The 20146-nt window shown below is 40.4% G+C and overlaps 1 protein-coding gene across 7 annotated transcripts in view; it reads right to left on the reverse strand.

Moving 5' to 3' along the window:
• Positions 1 to 13190: 13190 nt before the first annotated feature.
• CELF2 (CUGBP Elav-like family member 2) overlaps positions 13191 to 20146 on the reverse strand; it is a 549003-nt gene continuing 542047 nt past the window's right edge. For 6 of the 7 annotated variants that reach the window (XM_030959792.1, XM_030959789.1, XM_030959788.1 and 3 more), the window contains one exon: positions 13191 to 19750. In XM_030959792.1, the coding sequence (XP_030815652.1) occupies positions 19623 to 19750 (128 nt within the window). In that variant the 3' untranslated portion in view covers positions 13191 to 19622. The remainder of the gene's footprint in view (positions 19751 to 20146) is intronic. The other variant, XM_030959787.1, reaches the window with a different exon arrangement.

Genomic DNA, 20146 nt, shown 5'->3' on the forward strand with positions numbered 1-20146 from the left:
CTCCAAAAATTTACTCACAAGCCACCAATAAGAAATTTTTTCAGGGATGCAGAATTTCTCCTACTATTATCTCTTGATATTCTGTGCAGGAAAATGGCATTCAGACATCCATGGGACACTGAGGGATGTGAGGAGCTGCTGAAGATTACAGCTGTTTGTTCAAGCTTGGCCACAAAGCCCCTCTGTACTGAACAGCTTGTGCTGCACAGTGCAGTGGCCAAAGAGGAGCTTGTTAGTGATGGCAGCTTGTGAAGTTAACCTGGGTGATGTGTCCTGGCAGTCTCAAAGTGCTTCTCTAAAAATGGCAGTGCAGGAAGAGCTTTGGCTTGGTTATCCTCCACTGGGTCCTGTCATTTTGCTGCAACATTTAGCCTGGAAGTGAAGGATCACTAGAAGTATAAATAAAATTTTGAGGGTCAGTGTGGCAAAGCCCTCTGCTTCTACAGGTTGTCTTCTGAAATCATCTCCAAATCAGACTTTCATAACCCACAGGGAAAAATAGAGGGCAGACTTGGTGGTCATTAGCTACTACAATAATTAATTAAATGAGAGGGAAGGATTATGAAACCACTACAAGAACTAATTAAATGTGAGGAAAGGATTCTGAAACCACTGAGACACACAGAAGGTTTGTTTGGCTTCTGGTACACTGAGAAATTCCAGCTGAGGATCTGGAAGATGAGTCAACTGATATATCCAGGAGATCAGACAGAGCAAGGCAGGAGTTATTGTGCCAAGCTAAAGAATGTGCAGAATCTTATTTGGCATCAATATGCAGACATTACCCTCTGAGACAAAGTAAAAGTGGTGAGAAACCTTCTCCTTGTGTCACTTCTGCACCCCCTATTTTCTTTGGGGCTTTTCCAGCTCTGAAGCATCAGGATTCTGTACTGTAAAATTGAGCTAAAATTGTTTTCCTTGTTTCCTCAGCCTATGGTTGTGGGAATGTGAAGTTGCTGTCAGCTCTTTGGAGTATTGGAGTTTTGAAGACACATTTTGTGCCTGGGGATACCAGCCAGTCCTCACCTCAACAGCAGTAAATTAGAGAAAAAAGAAGAACATGCAATGTGATAATTGAGGGACAACAAAGACAAGTAATTTTGGTGTTACCAGCAAGTAGCAAAGCATTAATTATTAGCCAGTACTGCTCTGCATGCAGATGCAGAGTGAAGATTCAGTGCCAGCAGGCATCTCCCATCAACTGACACTGGCATCAGGCACCCAAACTGCTTCAAGATCTGTGAGTCTCTGTCACCAGGTATTGCCTTACACTTGCCTTTACTTGGCCAAAAGTCTGAGGGTTGCTCCAGTGTTGGCACAGCCTCAGTCACTGTGACCTCATGACACCCATGTGTGTAGAAAGCAGATCCACAGCCCACGTGTGCTCCACAGGTGGATTGTGATGTTGTCTTTGCCGTGTGAGATGATCTTTCTAGTTAGTCCCTCAGGCAGGCAGGAATGGATGTTTGTAGTGGTAAAATGTTGTATGTGAGACAATTGTCCTCTAATGATGGGTTTATCCCAAACCAACATTTGGTCACTCACAGTTCCCGTGGGTTGCCCACAGCATGCAGCCCAACCTGCTGTAGGGACAACTTCATCTGCAGCCACAGTGGGCCAAGGTTGGATATTAGGGAAAATGTCTTCACTGAAAGAGTAGTTAAACACTAGAACAGGTTTTCTGGGGAAGTGGTGAAATCACCATCCCTGGACGTGTTAAAAAACTGAGTAGTTGTGTCCCTTCACAATATGTTTTGGTGAGCATAGTGGTATTCACTTGAAGGTTGGACTTGATGATCTTGGAGGTCTTTTCCCACCTCAATGATTCTATGATTGTATGAAAATAATCCAAACACACATAAATAATAAGTTTGTGTGCTATTCCTGAGCTGTAAAATTTTTCAAAAAAGAGTAAAATGACCACTTCAGTGAGGAGGTTTTTGCACAAATTTTTGTTCAATTAGCACAACTTGATTTATTGCTGGCTGAACCCTCAAACAGCCTGTAATTACAGACCCACAACTGCAAAGTAGGAAGATTATGAAGGTTAAACATATAAAGTCTCTGCATGAGAAGGAAGTGATCAATGGGAAAAAAAAGGAGAATTAATGAGAGATAAAAGGATTCAGGAGTGTGGCAGATCAGTTTGTGCTAGGACACTGTAATGAAAGAAGACAGCTCAGCAAATGAAAGCAGAAAACCTTGATTTTGCTCAGAGTGCCATTAGAAACTTAGATGTAGTCTTCACAAATAAATCTCATTTTAAGGGCTAGTGCTCTTTCTTTTCTTTCCCAAATTTACCTGCTGTGTTAATGCAGTGTCCTCTCACATTCGTTGTTGAAAATTAATTACTTGAGTAATAAGGAGATACAAAAAAACTCTTCAAACAGGTTATAAAAGGCGTTGTTTGTGCTGAAGGGAAGTTGCCCACTGCATTTTAAGTTTGCAGCATGAATAAATCTCTTTGTGTTCTCGTTTCAGTGCTTTCTCACACACTGTGTCCCACCGTTGTGCCTAGAAGGGATAGACAAATGTAGTCTTTTGGCCTGGCTAGCCTTGTCCCAGAAGGATTCCTCTTAAAGACCATTTTCTGCTCTTTGCAATCCTAAATCCCATGGGAGGAGAAACTTCCCGTGCTGCCTCAGAGGCAGGCTTGCCCTCTGTTATATTTCACTTTAAGGAAATATTTTCCTGATCTTCAGCCTTTATGTCTCACTTGCTTAATTCCTTCCCAGTGCACCTAGTTAGATTCCATTGTACAATTCTAAATAATTAATCACCTCCTTCACTCATTTCAAACACTTGTTGAATACAGAGCAGAGACCAAGAATTCCTCATAGAAAGAAAAGGAATGGGAGCTAGATGAGAGAGGACCAGTTGAGAGGCAAGGAATGGAGAAAGAACAGTGCTCCAAGCATAAAATCCAAGCTGCTGGTAAGAGTAAAAGGGATACAGGAGAGCTGCAGTGCCCCGTGGCTGATTCATGCTGCTTACTTTTGCATATTAATTTGGGAAGGCATAACACAGTTCCTCCTGGGGTCTGCTCAAAAGAAGGTGCTTTTGATGCCTGTCAGTCTGAAAGAGCAGCACATGCAGCTCCCCAGGCATGGCTGGGTGAGAGAACATGAAATATGGTCAGTAGAGAGTTCACCATGAACAAAAACCCTGCAGCCATCTGGGTGCCCAAAAAGCCTTCAGCGGGTGAGAGCTGCCCAGGTGAAGGCAGTCCTGCATATGTGCAGAAGCAGAACTCAGGAGAACTTCAAGCACACTGATGGTAATGCTCCTCACAAACTTGCTTTCCCAAGGACATGAGTGGATTTTGCTGTACAAAATCCAGTTTGAAGGGTTGTGTTTTGGTGGCAGTTTTATTTTGTTGTTGTTGTTGGTTTTTCTTTGTAGTTTGTTTGTTTTACTATTTCCTTATACCTTGAAAGCTGAATATTCCAGATTTCTAGGCAAATGCTGAAATGCATTCCTAGGGCACATGAGCTCCCTATCTGCAGATGAAATGTCCCAGAACACTGTGTCCCTCCCAGTCAGGATGCTAAAGCTGGATCTCTGCACCAGGATCCCTTCCTCACCCTGCTTCAGCAGAGAATGAGCATTTTCTTCCAGTGCCCGGGGAGGTGGTGGAGTCACCATCCCTGGATGTGTTTAAAGAAAGATTGGATGTGGCAGTCGGTGCCATGGTTTAGTTGAGGTGTTGGGACATGGTTGGACTCAAGGATCTTGAAGGTCTTTTCCAACCTAGTGATTCTGTGAATTCTGTGAATTTGGTGAATTCTGTAATTGGTCAGGCTGAGGTCTGCCCTGCATGTGGTGATACCTCTCCACCATTCCCGGTGTACAGGGGTGCTCAAAGAACCAAGAACCTCAGTTAACTGAGCTGGAGGGCTGGCCCCACTAAGGCTCTAATGTCTCAGCAGGCATTTTGGCACCAATTCTCTGGGCTGAACTCCACAGCCCTGGCACTGTAGGAATATTTCTGTAGGTGAATATTAGGTGAGAATATTTCTGCTCTTTGACAAAGAAGTGAAGAGCAAGCAGGGAGGTGGCCAACTGTTAACAGAACACAGTAAGGCTAAAGGAGCTGAAGAAAATTAGTCTGGAGGAGAAGGGGACACTCTGAACCCTCCTATTAATCCTGTTTGCCCTCCATGCAAAGCCAGGTTGGTGTTGTTTCTGTGTTGTTTCTCTGAGTTGTGAACTTTTTATTTATTCACACCTGGGAACACGACCTCTCATCCAGGAGCTCTGTTCCACCAGGAGTGAATTTATGGCTGCCATATGTTCCTGCAGGAGGCGCAGGAGGTGATTTATGGCAAAGAAATTACATTCTGACCCAGTGACAAGCCATTTTGCTGAGATGTTGAAGATATAAACAGCCAGGCTGTGGCACAATCGTGGATACAATTTCAGTAGTCGTGGTAGCATTTACACTGCCCAGCCCACCCCCAGCCCCACTGCTGGTGTTCAGAAGTTGGCTGCAGCTGTAACTCTTTTTACTCTTTTAGGAACACTAAAAGGGAGGTACATGGGCTGGGATGGGACTGTGCTAGGGTTTTCTTTGTATTGGAAAGTATATTTTGGCATAAGGGAAAGCTGTCTAGTAAGCAAGCATTCCCAGTCATGCAGAAGGTAAGCACAGGGGAAGGGGACAGGCAAGAGGGATAACTCACATGGAAATTTGTGATAGTATTAACTGTGTAAGCCCATTAAGATGACCATGGGATCCACTGGCTTGGCAAATGGTGTTTGCAAAAAGAGAAAATTACCTGACAGTGCATCTGCCTACACCACCCAATTTTCTAAGCTTGTATGACCATTGTTTGGGACAGGAACCTGGGATGTGGGAAGGGGAGGAGAAAGAGTCCTCCATGACCTCTCTGTCTCTCTCTGCATATGCTGGCCAAAGACTTTGCACCTTTCTATCCAGGATGTTCTCAGTCCCTGGCTGAGTGGTGCTGTTACTATTTCCCCTTTTGTTTGCTAGAAAACCAAAGTTTGCTGAGGGTGTGTGGTGAATTGCAAAAAAATCTGGGGTCAGGACAGGAGAGCAGGAGGCCCAAAACCTTGTGCCACAAGTTGTGTTCATGCCTGCAGAGGGGAAGAATGTTTTTAGCTGACTGCAGCAGACTGACACTGGCTGGCAAGGGAATGGGTGGGCGAGTGGATTCCTGTCACTTGCAAGCGACAGGATCCTTGGCAAGGATCTTGGCCATCCTGGCAGTGCTGCAGCCACAGCTCTGTCACTCTTGTGGACATCCACAAGCACTGGTAGGTGTTTGGACCAGAGAATATTGCCTGTGTGTGCTTCACAGCAGGGAGGTGAGCAGATATCCCAGTTCTGATGCCCAGGGGTGCTCAGAATGGGCTGTGTGACTAGTTACATGTGCCTGCTAGAGAACTACCTGTTTCCTTTATTGGCACCTCCTGGAATTTCCTTGTTTTTATTTTGTTTTCATTTTAGAGTAAAGGGAGAGGGGAATGGTATCATAATGTGCCGCCTGTCTCCTCAGCCTCGACTTGCCTTAGATTCACCCACATGTAGGAGAAATGCAACCAAAGGCAAGTTCAGCATTCATATTTCACACCACTACATGTCCCATCCTGTGCAATTCGCAGATGACACAAAATTTATGAGGGATGACCAAGGATGGGGCTGTCATTCAGAGCAAGCTCAGCGGACTGGAGGAGAGGGCCAGCGGGAAATGTGTGAAATTCAAGGACAAATGCAGAGACCCACACCCAGGAGGGAAGAGGGGCTTGCAGAGGCTGTGAATGGGCAGGCTGGGGAGGAACCCTGCTGGAAGGGACATGGGGTGAGTGTGTGTGTCCTGATGGAAGGTCACCACGAGCCAGCAATGAGCCCTGGCAGCAAAACAATCCAACATCCTGGGCTGCATGGAGAGCAGCAGAGCCAGGACAGTGTGGGAAGTTATTATCACTCTCCCATCCCCCAAAAAAACCTACCTACTAAGACATGTGCTACACCACACCTAGGTACTGCATCCGCTTTCTGGTGCCTCCAGTACATACAAGTAATGGACAAACTGGAGGGAGTTCAGGGGAGGGCTGCCAGCTGTCCCCTGCCAGCAGAGGCTGAGGGAGCTGGGATGGTTCAGCCTGGAGCAGGGACAGCCTGGGGGCACCTAAGAGTGGCACACTGCCCTGGAGTCTTTGGGGAACTTCTCAAGAAGTTTTAGCAGGGCTTTTTGCAATGGCATCTGGCAGGTGTGAGAGGAAAGGACATGAGTTGCAGCATTAGAGGTATCAGGAAAGGCATCTTTGCCATGAGGATGGTCAAGTAGAGCAACAAATGCCCAACAAGTCTGTGAAGTTTTCCACTTTTTATTTTATTATTCTTTTGAACAGGAGGATACATGGCCTGGGGATATGGGATGCTGAAGTGTGTGGCATGATTACACCAGGATCAGAGACTCAAGTATCACTAATTATGTGATACTTTTACCACATCCACAAGAAATGTAAGCAATCATTTCCTGGGAATCCTCAAGGCCAAAAGCTGAATAGGATGAAACTAATGCCAGAGGTGCTCTATAGATCACGTAAGTACAAGTCCTCAGGGGTCTGGCTTTCCTGTCAGAGGGATATTCTGCATACATCTATCCCCTAAAAAGCAGTTCCAGTGCAGCTGGTGTTTTTATTGGTATGGTACAATTCCCACTTAGGGCCTATGGGACATCACCTGGGGCTCATTTGTTAACAATAGGATTCACTGAATTTCACCTTCAGCCGTCTACAAATTAGACCCCTAGAGCTCAATTTTTGTTTAATAAATGCAGGAATCAATGGCATTTGAGCTGCTCTGGAGTATCCAACATGGCCCAGGTCTAGGAAAGTGAATATAGGCCTTAAAGAGGGATTCAGCTCACAGATTCATTCTTCTAAGCTTAGGGATCCTCAGCTGAGTATCTGGATGCACCAGACTCCTATGCTTGTAGTGTTTAGAGCCCTTGAAATGGCCTAGGAGAGCAGGAGGTCATAAATGCCCTGTTCATCCTGCATCGTGTGTGCAAGCCCTTGGAATCACAGAATTGTTTTGGTTGGAAAAGACCTTTAAGATTATTGAGTACAGCCATCAACTCACCACTGCCCTTCTATGCAGGGGCTGCAGTTAAGCAGTCAGCAGGCTATCCTTGGGCATGGGGGCACTACTCGAGAAAACTCCCTTTTGCTCCTGTTGTCTCTTTTAGTCCCTGGAAAGCCAGCGAGAGCTCCAGATGGGTCCCTCACTGCCTGGTCTTTAGCACACTGCTTCATGTGGGAAAAATGCAGGATGCATTTTGTTACCCTGACTAGTGGAGATGGCTACAGGGTAAAGCAGCAGCTCGTGTCTGCTGGGCTGAGGTTCCTGAGCAGATGCATTGGTATCTCAGTAATTGATATCTCAACAGCTCTGTGGCCTGTGTCAAAGACACCTCTGTGGGATCACCATGGCCTGAAACAGCCCCTGTGCTGTTGCACTGAACAGTACAGCACCTTCCTCTGTTACTGCTGCTGCAGTATCAGGTCTGTTTGGTTAAAGTTTCTTCTGATTTCCAAATTGCCTCTCTTCTCTGATAGCCCCCAGGTATCCTCAGGTGGCACTGACTCTTCTCTGCTGCCTCCTTCAAAGCCACAGGGCTTGAACTCGTGTGCACCAATGAAAGCAGCTGTGTCTGTTCAGAGGAGGATGGTGAATGAAAGTGTATTTTACCTTCACACATGCTTCCTATTGATCTTTATTTAATATATCACCTATAAACAAACATTCACTGCCCTGTGCTTTCACACTAAATGGACAGCTCTACCTGGGTGAGGAGGGCAGAACTCAACTACAAAAATTTCTTTAGGTGTGTTTATTTTATTGTTGAACTTAGGCTTTTGGAGATGGGAAAACTTCTAGTTATGCTGCAGAAAGAGAGGTAATGTCTAAAATTCTCCTCTTTCACATACCTACATGCCAGGAGAAAAATAGAAGTGTTTCTGGTGTAACTCTGTAAGAGTCTGCTTAGCTACCATTTTGTTAAGGATGTGGTAGCCCCAGGTGGCTGGGGCTGAGAGTAGGACACAGAGCTCTGATTCATTGACATGGACCCTTAGGCATTTTTAAGCACACCAGCAGAATCCCAGATGGGATGGGAGATGTGACATTCCCATGTACTGATAAAAGACAGGAAGGATGGCCCAGCCCATGGTTGGCTAGTTTGACATTAATTTGGCAAAAGAATGGACATATTGATATGGGTATAAACACATTAAAGATGAGGTAAACAATTAATGCCAATCAACATGTTTTTTAAGGGAGGAAGGGTTGTCAAACTGGATTTCATTCTTTGATGTGATTGTAGGTTTTGGCCGATAAAAGTAATTGCAAAGATGGAATATATTCTGACTTTTGTATGTTTGACAGCACAACAGATTCTGATTTAAAAATTAGCATTCTAGCCTATCAATACAAGGCACACAAAATGGATTAAGAATGGGCTGACATGTCAACAAAGAAGCTGTCAAAGGAGACTCACTGTGGGAGAGTGTTTTTTTTAGAGGGGGTCTGAATGCTATTGAATATTTTCAATAATGACTTGGAAGTAAATATCAAAACTGCTGATAACACTGGGAAATGTTGGAGGGGACTAGGAGTTATACAGAAATGCTCTCAGTGTGGTTGTAAGGAAGCTTTCAAGTGGAAGAACAGGCAAGCAGACCACACACACAGGAACCTGGAGTTCAATGCATCCCAGAGGGATTTCAGCATCCTAAAGGAGCAGCCCCAAATAATTCAGCTAATGTGGTGTTTTGTGGCTTTTGCGTGTTATTTTTGGAGGGGCTGATGCTATCCCTGGCTGTGTCATTCAGAGGAGTAGTGTAGGGATGAAATTTTTAATTTCTGCTTGTTGCACCACTTGAATGTTGAAATGACATATCTGGCTCTGGTAACCCAAATTTAGAAAGAATGTTGGGGAAAAAAGAAAAAGTTGCAGAAATAAAGCACACAAATTATTCAGGGACTAAAAAACCACTATTGTGTGTGGATGCTTCCAGACCATGATGTATTTGTTTCATGAACAAGGGATGAAAAGCAACTTGAGACCTGCTTATGAGTGCCTTTGGGGGGAAATGGCAGATGCAGAAGGGCACTTTAATGTAGCAGAACTGAGCAAAGCCAAAACCTACAGAGAAAACATCTGCAGAAGCACAGGCAGGGATTCAGTAGATCATGCACCTCTGGGGAGTGGTGGACTTTTGCCCCAGCTCCCAGTGCCTTCAGATTAAGATTGAAATATTTTGATTGTGTGTTTGTTGATCAGACATGGGGTGAGGGAGAAGCTGTTGACCTACATGTGAAAGCTGAGACTTGGTGGTTTACTGGTCCCCTCTAGCTCTCTACTGAAAGCCCTGGTGCTGTGAGGGTGACAGTTGAAGGAGCTGATGGACCCACCAGTTTCTTTCCTACAGGGCTTCGTGTCTGCTCTTCCTCCTGCCCCTTTCCAAATTCCCTCCCTCTCTCCCTTCTGTGCTCTCCATCCTGAGGCATGACATAACGCTCAGAGTGAAATTTCTCAAGCTGTTGGTCGGAGGGACAGGAGATAATGCTGAAAATTTTTCTTGGTGTGTTCTCAGGCAGGTTTTCAGAAGGGAAAACGCCAGCAAAACTTTGTGCCAGAAGTCAGCCAACTTTCCAAACTGACACTGTCTCCTTTTGCTGGCAGCTCAGGAATTTATGCATGTCCTGTGAGTGAGATGTCCCCAGAGCAGCCGGGGAGGCTGGGACATCACTCCCTGAAGTGCTGTCTTGAGGAAACAAGTCTCAAAGATTCAAATGCTCCTTTGTTTATGAAATAAAGTCCACCAGACCTATTGCCAATTGTTTATGCTAAAGAGCACACTCCCATTAATGTTAATGGTGCTTTGGAGCATAAATCCTTGCTAATTGATATAGGAATGTATCCCAGAAGAGTTTACTTTACTGCTGATTTAGCTGATAGATATAAATGTGTGAGAGGGAAATATTAGCATTCATGTAAAACAATTAGGTTATCAACAGGGGCAAATGATTCAGAAAATGACTGCAACTTTCCAGTTCCCTTTAATGGAAAAAAAAAAAGAAAGTCTGCTAATGAGGAAAATCAGAGGGAATACAAATATGAGCTAATCATCGAGATTATTTAATATTTGTGTTACATCAGCAGCCCTTGAAAAGCAGGGCAGGGTTCCCACCTGAGCTCTGTGCTGATGTGGGATGGTCAGCACCATCCTGCTGCCCACCATGGCAAATCTTCCCTGTGACCTCTGTGGTGGAGCAGTGTTTTTGGCTTATAAGGCTGATGCACCTGGCCACTGGATGTTGAGCTCTGTAACATTTACTAAATATGCATGAATAGAAGGATACAAGCAGCAGATCGATTTCCACAATTTAATTTTTTTTCAGATAATATAATGGCATATGAAAAGTGAGGCAGTAATGCAGTTCAAAAGAAAAAAAAGAAAGCAACCCCTCTCCCTCCCCTCCCCTCATTCTCCTGGATCTTTCTGCCAAAGGCTGACATTATTGAAAGCTTGATAAATACAAGAATTATGGCCATTTCCATAAAAATCAAATTGTTTAAAATCTACAATTTTGTGGCAAATATACAGCCATTGAAGGAATAATTTTTTTTTTCAGTGTACTCAACAGTTTTACCTATTCGATTGCCATTTAATTCATGGGTTTTGATGTGAAAAAGTTTTTTTTAAGAGAAGGCTCAATACAGGAAACGTACAGTAAGCCATGGATCTTCCCCAGAAAGATGCCTTGACCTCCAGGGTGGAATCTGTGGAATTTTGAGCATATGGGTTTTCACTTTTTAATTCTAAACCTATCTAGAATCAGGAGGAAAAAAAGTCATATACCAAAAAGTCCAGTATTGTATTGTTTTATAGCATTTTCTCATTCACATATTTTAGCCATTTTTTGATTTTAGTGCAAAATCAAACATGTTTTTGTTTCAAATACAGAAAGAAATCAAAATTTCTGCATCTTAGAATCTTTTGCTGCAAGTCACTGAATGGCAAGACTTTTTCTCCCCACAGATTTCAGTAAGCCTAATTTTCAAAGTCTCCATTGTTAATGAAATATCAAGCAAATTAGTTAACATTTGCCTGGGCATGGTTAAAGACCTTATACCCAGGAAGATTTCATATAACAAAAAGCGCCCAATCCTAGAAACATTTTTTTGTTCCATTTAATGCTCATAAAATTTTACAGACAACAGAATCCTTTCTTAAGCTTTATTTAAGAAATCGAATACTATTATAGTTCAATATATATAAGACACATCCAGTATTGTGTTCCTGATAGCAAGTGCATAGATTTTGTTAAGATATCATTTTTATATTTAAAATTTTTTTTTTATTTGTTACTCAGTAGCACGTTTCATGATCACACGAAGGGATATTCCCAGTGATTTTACTAAGAGCATGAGAGAAAAAACAGAACACAGCAAAGTAGTGAAACTACAACAGAGATGAGGAACAAAAACGATCAGGCAAACTATCAGTACAGTCGATTCCTGATAAGTGAATAATCTGATTGCTTGGTCACAATGCTTTATTCACTTATCAGGAATGATTCACACTACATTTTGTTAAACTGTTTTCCTTAGCCTAATACCTAAGAGTCACACTGGGCAAAGGCACACACACTCTGGCAGGCTATTCTTTAATCAGCGAGTCTTGTGACAGTTTGGTAATTTCCCATGGCGATACACATATAGCTAACAAAGAGACATTTTGCTAACACTGCAAGGTGCCTTACATAATTGAAATTAAAAGCATGTGTTTAAGCAGGACAAACTGTTCAGCTGCATTGCTTTAAGGAACTCATTTTTCCCCCATTGTTGAAATTAAAAAAAAAAAAAAAAGAAAGAAAGAAAACCCTGTATCTTTCAGCCCTGAGTATTTAAAAGAAACCTAACTGCAGTATAAGTCTTTTATTTCAGTTGTATTTTTGGAAGAAAAGACCCTTCACAAAGCTCTAGTTTCTTTCCTAAGACCAAGTTTGGAGGAAAAAAAGAGAAAAGAAAAAAAGAAAACATCCACAGCCAGCTAAAAAAACCCAGAGAGCAATTCTGATTTATCCATCATGCAAGTCAAGACTTACTTAACTGAATCCACTGGTGTCAAAATTATCCAATCAAGATCATAAGCTCTAGAGGTGTCAAAGACCCAGGATATAGTCTGACCATCAGGTTCTGCTTTCCTGCCTGGGCTGTCTGCTACAGGCTCCTGTGGTTTTATGTTAAACCTAGAGCTGCTTGGACCCCTGACCTCTGACAACAGACCCTGTGGAATGGCACTGGAGCTCGCTGGGGGCTCCAGACTCATCACTTGTTTGCTTCTCATGGAAACAGAAAAGTGAAAAAAAGGAAAAAAAAATCAGAAAAATAGATCGAGCAGTAACAACCAGGCCAACTCACAAGCTACCAGAAAATTTCAAAAGTCTTCCAAAGGCAGGAACCAACGTTGCTGCTGACACCACACGGATGCACCCAGTGCGCCAGGACCTTGTTGGACGGTATTGATGGGGCTGTGTGTGTGTGTGAGCCAAAGCCAGAGCGCCAGAAAGACCAGGGGAGAGGAGACAAGAGGGACGAGTGTCGTTTGGGTCTCATAAGAGCACTTTTAAGTGGTCTTCGATTCCTGAGCATCACAGAAAGTGGGACAAAGGAAAGGGATGGGGGCGTATGGCTTGAATTCCAGAGAGCACTCACCAGTGCTTCTCTCTCCTCCTTGGGTTTGGTTTGGTTGGTTTTGTTTTGTTTTTTTTCCCCCCCCCTCTCCAAATTGTAAGGTTTGTATCTGCGAACAGAGGAGAGAAGAGACTTTCTGTAAACCAGAACAACATAGATTTTTCTTTTGCAGCTTTTATTTCATCGTGGTAGACACCGGTTGGGGGAGAGCAGAGAGATTCTTGTGAGGAGGAAAAAATTATAGGAAAGGAAAGAATAAAAAAGCTAAGAGCCAAGTGTAAAAAATAATGAGAGAAAAAGTGCTATGGTATTTCTTTAGTCCCTTTTGAGATTTGTGTAATACTATCAGCCAATGCTGAGAATGATCTGCTTTGTAAGCCCACAGCAAAAATATCACCCATTGGAACAACGGGGGATCTTTTTTCCATAATTTAGTTCTCTTTTATTTTCTAATTATTTTTTTTTTTTACTTCCATTGGCTTTAGTAAGAAAGTCTTCCTGTGCTCACTTGGATTCTGCTATATTTTTTAAAGTATTATATGTACCACTGCACATAACAAGCTTGATCACCTGGTAAGATTTTGCAGGCTCTCCCAGCCCTAGTTAAGACATGATTAGTTTCTAGGGAGAGTTTGACTAACGCCATATGCCATCAGATTACTGTGCAGTTTGGAAAAAATCCCAAGGCTATATCTTCCTCTTCTTGAATGTTTCATATGCTTCTGTAATGTAGTGTCAGAGTATTATTATTATTTTTTTAACAACTAGGAAGAAATGATCTCCATAATCCACATTTTCCAGACTGACTGAAATGCCACAGCAAAAAAATTAAAAAAATCTTTTCAGGTGTCTTCTGTGTGTTTGTGTGCAGAAGGTTTTGCAGTTTTGAAGGCTAATAAAAGCTACCTTCAATAGGACTTTGCAGGAAACTCATTTAAAATGCTTCCTGCTCCAAAAGATTATCCAAGTGATAAGGCATGACTAGGGGGAGGAAGAGAGAAAAAAAATCAAAAAAATCAAAGAAACCAGAATATGTCTAAAATGTACAAATCCTCTTTTGCCCCCCAATCAGCTATTCACTTAGGTGGAATCGACTGTATCTTTTGTACACAACCAACAAATAGAAAAAAAAAAAAAACAGGCACGTGAAACAGTGAGGTGTGCAGATGTATTACCAACACAGAATGACCACCAACAATACAACACACAAAGTAGAGAGACAAGTATTAGGAAAATGGTTTAATATTGGAGACAGAAGCAAAAAACTGCATCACACAATAACATACGTTACAAAAATAAGTCTGACTGTTTCAACTACACGGTTATGTTCACAATGAGGACAGAAGAATCAGAAAAAACTCTGATCTAAACAGCAAAAAAGCAAACCCCTTACGTTTTAACTAATACATTTATCCACGCAAAGTGACCGAGTACTCCTAATTCTAATTACCTTATTGTGTAACTGCACGATACAGAATAAAAAGTGAAACTTACCGCTTTTGTTAAGACAAAATTCTAAACACTAGATATAAGCAAAGGGAAAAAAAGAAATCAAGCCAAAGTTTTGAGTTCTCGAAACAAAACCAACTCTCTTTCTACCATCCAGAAATCAAACTTGAAAATCAGTCATGATCGAGGGGGCCCACGAGAGTAAGCCACAAAAATTTCCATTTGTTTTTTAATCTCCAGTATAAAAAGTTCCACTGGTACAAAATGCATAAGTACAATCAAGTTGTAGAAATAGGAAAGCCTGCTTTTTTTTTTGCCTTTTTTTTGTTCTTTTTTTTTTTTTTTTGGCTCAAATTCCATCAAACAACAAAATCCAAATGCATCAATAAAACAGAAACAATACTCAAATGGTCTTACAGTTTCCACTAGATTGCATTAACTTTGGCTTTTCTCAGACAATACTTAAAAACTAGTTTGTAATTCTAAACAAAATGATAGTATTATTAATCTACAAACAACAATTCCCACAGCACGAAAAAAACACAAATACATAGGTTTGTTTTTTTTTTCTTTTTGTATGACATTATCCAAAAAGGTAATGAAACTACAGGATATTTTTTTCCTTTTGTTAATTAGCACTTAAGATAATAAAAACAGAAACAGTAAAATGATTCCAGAGTAGCACAAGCCAAGGAACTGTAACCCCTATGGTGAAAGAAAGATGAACTTGTTACTCCTTTGAGGACTGCCATTTCATTGCAATTAGCTAATTTGTTTGATAAAACAATTAGTCTAGTCTTTTGATTAGAATTTTGTAAAGCAATTTCCCTTGTTTTACTTCCTCTCTTATTAGGCCCTTGCACCCTTGCAGCTTTTTCCTTTCATTATTTTGAAAGAGAACTGGTAGATAATTTGCCTCCCAGGAGGCGTATGTTTGGGTTTTTGGTTTCCTATTTGAATTTTATTTTTTATTTTCGAATTTTTATTTTTTTTTTCCAGAGATGGACACTTTTCTAAGCAATGACTCATCTCAGTTGCCTGGAAGTACAGAAGCATTCCTTGTCTCCCACTGCTAAGCCAATGTCCTGTGGAGTAATTCAGGGCAGCCTGGTGTTGAGTTATACTGCCCAAGGACCAGAGGCATCACCACTCTAACCGGATTGGAAAACCCACAGGACACACCAGGGCATCTACAAAAGCTTTGGAAATTTAGACGGTGGGTACAATGAGAAAAATTAGTGAAACAGTCTCTAAACAATCCAAATGATGATCTCATATTATATATATATATATATGTACATATATATAATATAACGTACGTGAGATGATACTTTGAATACGCACAATTGCTGCAAGTAGTACAAAATAGCCCTCAAAGGGTGTAGGAAGGCCCCAGCAGTAGTAAAAACGTGAGAAAAGTATAGATCATTTATTTATAAGTGCATGTGCTATAAGAAGGAAACTTTTTTTGCATCACTAGAGGCTAGTCCTTTCCATCCCAGGGCTCTACATAAAGAAGCATTTAAGTTGGGGATGAGAGACAAGAGTGCACCAGCTGATGTTGCTCATATAGGGCTTCGTTTTTAATTTTAGGTGGCTTCAGATATAACCAGATAGAACTAGGAGGTGGAAGAAGTTATGGCACTTTATGACCTGTAGCAGGTACTGCTGCTCACACACATTGGATTGGCAATGAATTTGCTGAACCGGTGGCAAAGAACCGAATTTGGTTGTTGGTCACTGTTTGTGCGGTAGGAACGCAACCCAATCGGACTTACAAGGCAGTGAAAAGGGCTACCAGCATCTCTTTTCTGGCTCCTTACAAAGAGCTTCCTCCAGCAAACACCCCCATCAGTCACACAGATATTCCCATGGACCACGGGCACGAGTAAAGTTACTCCTCTCTGTACGAGTGTCTGCAGGAGTAAGCCAATATATTGCCGTGACAAATAATGGCAAATAACACCAAACATTACAGTGTATGTAAACTTTATCCATAAAAAGTAGTTTAACTGCAGTGCACACTGAATTTTCACCCAGGAAGATCTAGTGCATCTGATTTAAGCAAAAGTTCATTTATTTAAATTACAAAAATATTATTATTCTTTTTTTTTTCTCCTCAAGGTTTTCAAATGGTGGATTGACCGCTCCTGGTTAGGAGTGGCTCACACAATAGATAATTAAAGAATTGTTTTCTTTTTCTTTTATTTTATTAATACTGAATAGCATATTCCAGCAGCATATTAAAAGCTCTTTAAGAAAAGACAAAATCCCCAAAATCTAAAAAGGAAAACCACAAGTTAATTACTGTTTTAAATAATTTTAGTTATAGATACAGAAGAAATTTAGACAGCAGTAAAATATTTTTGTCCTTCAGATCTGCCCTGTGCATTGTTCTGATTTCAACCATGTATTAAATAAACCACAAAAAACTAAGTATATATATATTTATATATATAGATATATATATAAAAATAAACAGCAAAATGGTGAATGTATAAAAGGTATTAACACTCAAGACAGCTCTGGGTGGAAAGGGTTAAAAGTTCAAAACTTTCTCACCTTAGAGGTTTCCATACAATATGAAGAAAATACATAGTGAGGTTTGCTTTCACAGCATTGATGTGTGCAGAGTGGTTAAAAAAGTGAAACATGGGCACTTATACAATGTTTTACAAAAAACATCAAAGAGAAATAACAAACAATAACAATTTCAGGCAACAAGACCACAGGATAGCAAGTTAACAAACTTTTTAACCTCTTTTTTTCTTTAAATATTAGGGATTTATACAAAACACATAATAAAATACCCATGTTATCAAATTACTTCACACAAGAAACACACTGAAGCTCTAGGAAGAAAGTACCTTTGGAATTTGGCACTATAGTTTCACTGATTTTTTTTTTCTTTAAAAGAAAAACTGATCACATTTTGCTGAACACAAACACACCTAAATTGTTCACAATAAAAAAATGACATCAATGCGTCACAAGCCAACACAAACTTATTCTGGAATATTTTTTCATTTTCACATGAAATTATTTTTTTTTTTAAGCAAACAACTTTTTTTTTTGTGTTTTTTTTGAATCTTCTTTTTGTTCTTGTTGTTCAAGTAAACCAATTTTAAACTTGTCTTTTTATAAACATAGAACACTTAAGACCATAAGACTCATGATGAAACCACAACTTAATTCACAGAAGCACCAACATAACACATTTTACAGTAACCTTTCTTCTGTACATTGAAACAGTATAAAATATAGGTAATTTCATGTGCATTAAACCATGGATTGTCTAACTGTGAGTCAGTTCAGCAAAAGGTGACACAAGTAGGTAGCATTTGCCCTAAAACAGGGTAAATATTTTCTTATACTAATCTACAAAAAGTGGTTCTATATATATACTTTAATGAGAAAGTGAGCCACCTAAAATGGCCTTATCAAAAAACTTTACACTGCCTGAAAAATGTAAAAACTATTACAGACCTCTAGAGACTTAAAATCAGACAGTTTTATTTCTCAAACTGTTTTGGAAGTAGTCTGTTAGAAACCAACATTCTGTGCCTCTGGACACATATTGCTATTGTCACCAGTGACCAGGCAGAATGCCAATCCCTGTATAATACTTTCAAGTCTGTTTTTTTTTTATTTTTTTTTTTACGAAATGAAAAAAAACAAAACCAAGAATCAACCAAGAAAAAAACCCAAAACAAAAAAACCCAAACAAAACTAAACAAAAACTCCAAGGAAAGAAGAAAACCAGAAACCAAAACCGAAAACAAAAAAGGAAAGAAAGAAAAAACATTTTGCCACAGGTTGTTTTTAAATCCTATCATTAATTTATCTAATAATAAATTTCAGTCTTGCATGAATGCAGCAATGTTTTTTCACATTGACTTCCCAGAATTCATAGCTAGATGAGGTCACATGCAAATTTCAAAGGTCAAACTAGGTCAGTAGGAGAACCAAATATGATGTGAGGTCAGAAAGACATCAGAAACAATGACGGGACGATGAAACTTTTTTTTTTTTTGAGACGCCACAGGGACATGCTAGGCAAACGATGGGCTAACGGGCATGGAGATGTCTAGGGAAAAAACAAGGAAGAGGAAAAAAAGTTACACAGAATCTATGCAGCACAAACAAAATCACTTTTATGGGTGCAGGAGAAAACTAATGCAAATCTTTTATCAGTAGAGCCTACGAGCTGTTCACATAATTTGCATTAACTTACAATACTTATCAACAAGAACACAATGGAACCCAAAAAGAATCCATCTGAAAGGAGTCAGAGAGAATGGATTCCTCTTTGGGGAGAAAAGAGAGGAAAGAACCAGTTTCTACAAATGTAACAGAAAGGTACAGGGAGGGCGGGGGGAAGGAAAGGGTCAGACAACTGAACTTTAAACTAGGTAATGGAAACTACGAACAAAATAACCAGACAAATACAAACAAGAGGATAAAAGCATGAACTGCAAAGGGTGGAGGGTTCAACAGTGAAAAAGCGCCCATTCTTGGCACAATTACTCTAGAGACTACTTCAAAGGATCTAGCTAGCATAGAGAGCTGCTCTTTAGGTATCCAATAAGTTAACAATAGGCAATAAATAAATTCCATTATTTCTGAGGCAGTAAAAATTTTGTATAAAAATAGAAATGCTTTTTACAAATAAAATTTACAGGCCTGTGGCTTTCTTTTTTTTATTATTATTAAATTTATCTCTCAAGAAACATCAAGTATTGTCACTCATTTTATTTTATTTTTTTTTTATTTTAAACCCTGTAGCTTTAGAAACAGATCTCTAAATCTTTTTTACATTAATCCTTTCCAAAAAAACAAGAACTTAAAAAAAATGAAATATAAAGACGACCAGTGTAAAATCAGACTAATATATAACAATACGTTGATTTGAACCGAAAAAAAAAATCAGATCTTCTCAAAAAACAAGTTGATGTAGTGGAAAGACTTATTTCAATTTTTGTTGCAAAATAAGTGCTTCAACTGGCATGAGGCCATTTTGTTTAACCTATAAACTGCTGGTGCCACCCTGGTAAAATACGATCCATCCATAGAAAACAACTTTTATTGTGTGCTAATGGCACCAGGGTTCACAGAGTTAAATTGCACATCTTTTTTTTGTGTCTGTGTGTGTGTGCTGTTTGGAATTTCAAGACGTTTATTTTTGTTTCAAAAAGGAGATAAATTATGCTGCAAAACAAAATACAGTAACACAACTCAGTAATTACTTGGCAAGGAAATGGGAGCCAAGTGCAGTAAGGACAAGTGGGGAGATGGAAGTGGTAACTGTAAAAATAACTGTCCCTTGGTGAAGGTTGGCTCTATGTTCTTTCTTAACCCCCCTGCAGAGGACAGGTTTGCTCATGGGACTTACCCTAAGAAAGCTAAAATAAGAGCAGTAAGCATCTGGGGTTAAGATCAGTAAGGTTTGCTGTCATTTTTGGAGCGTTTCAGCTGAACCTTCAAGCGTTTCATGCCAATCTGAAAGCCGTTCATAGCCTGGATAGCAGCTTGTGCAGAGACCGGATTGTCATAGCTAACAAAACCTGTGAGACACAGAACACAGGCGGGAGAGAAAGTCAGCTCAGGGTTACAACAAATGTCAGGAGGCACTTTGTTAGAATTTTATGATTGCTATTTATTTGACACATTCACCTGGCTTTCAATTAGTTCTTTGATCACATTTCATATCCCATTTCCTCTCCTGTTTCCTTTTGCCTTCCTCTTTACCTACATAATATTTCTTTACTAGTTGGCCAATTTTGGTGCAATGCAGTTTCCATTTTGTTATTTATATACCTACCTTAGAGACTGAAGATATTTATTACTGTAACACTTTTCAGTGTAGTATCTACATACCTCCCAGTCTATTAGGAAGTGCTATTTAGGCCAGTCTGGAAAAGGGAAGATGAAACAGCAAGCCTGGTTGCAGAACCAACTCC

The sequence above is a fragment of the Camarhynchus parvulus genome, chromosome 1A, assembly GCF_901933205.1.
Source record: "Camarhynchus parvulus chromosome 1A, STF_HiC, whole genome shotgun sequence".
Taxonomy (NCBI): Eukaryota; Metazoa; Chordata; class Aves; order Passeriformes; family Thraupidae; genus Camarhynchus; species Camarhynchus parvulus.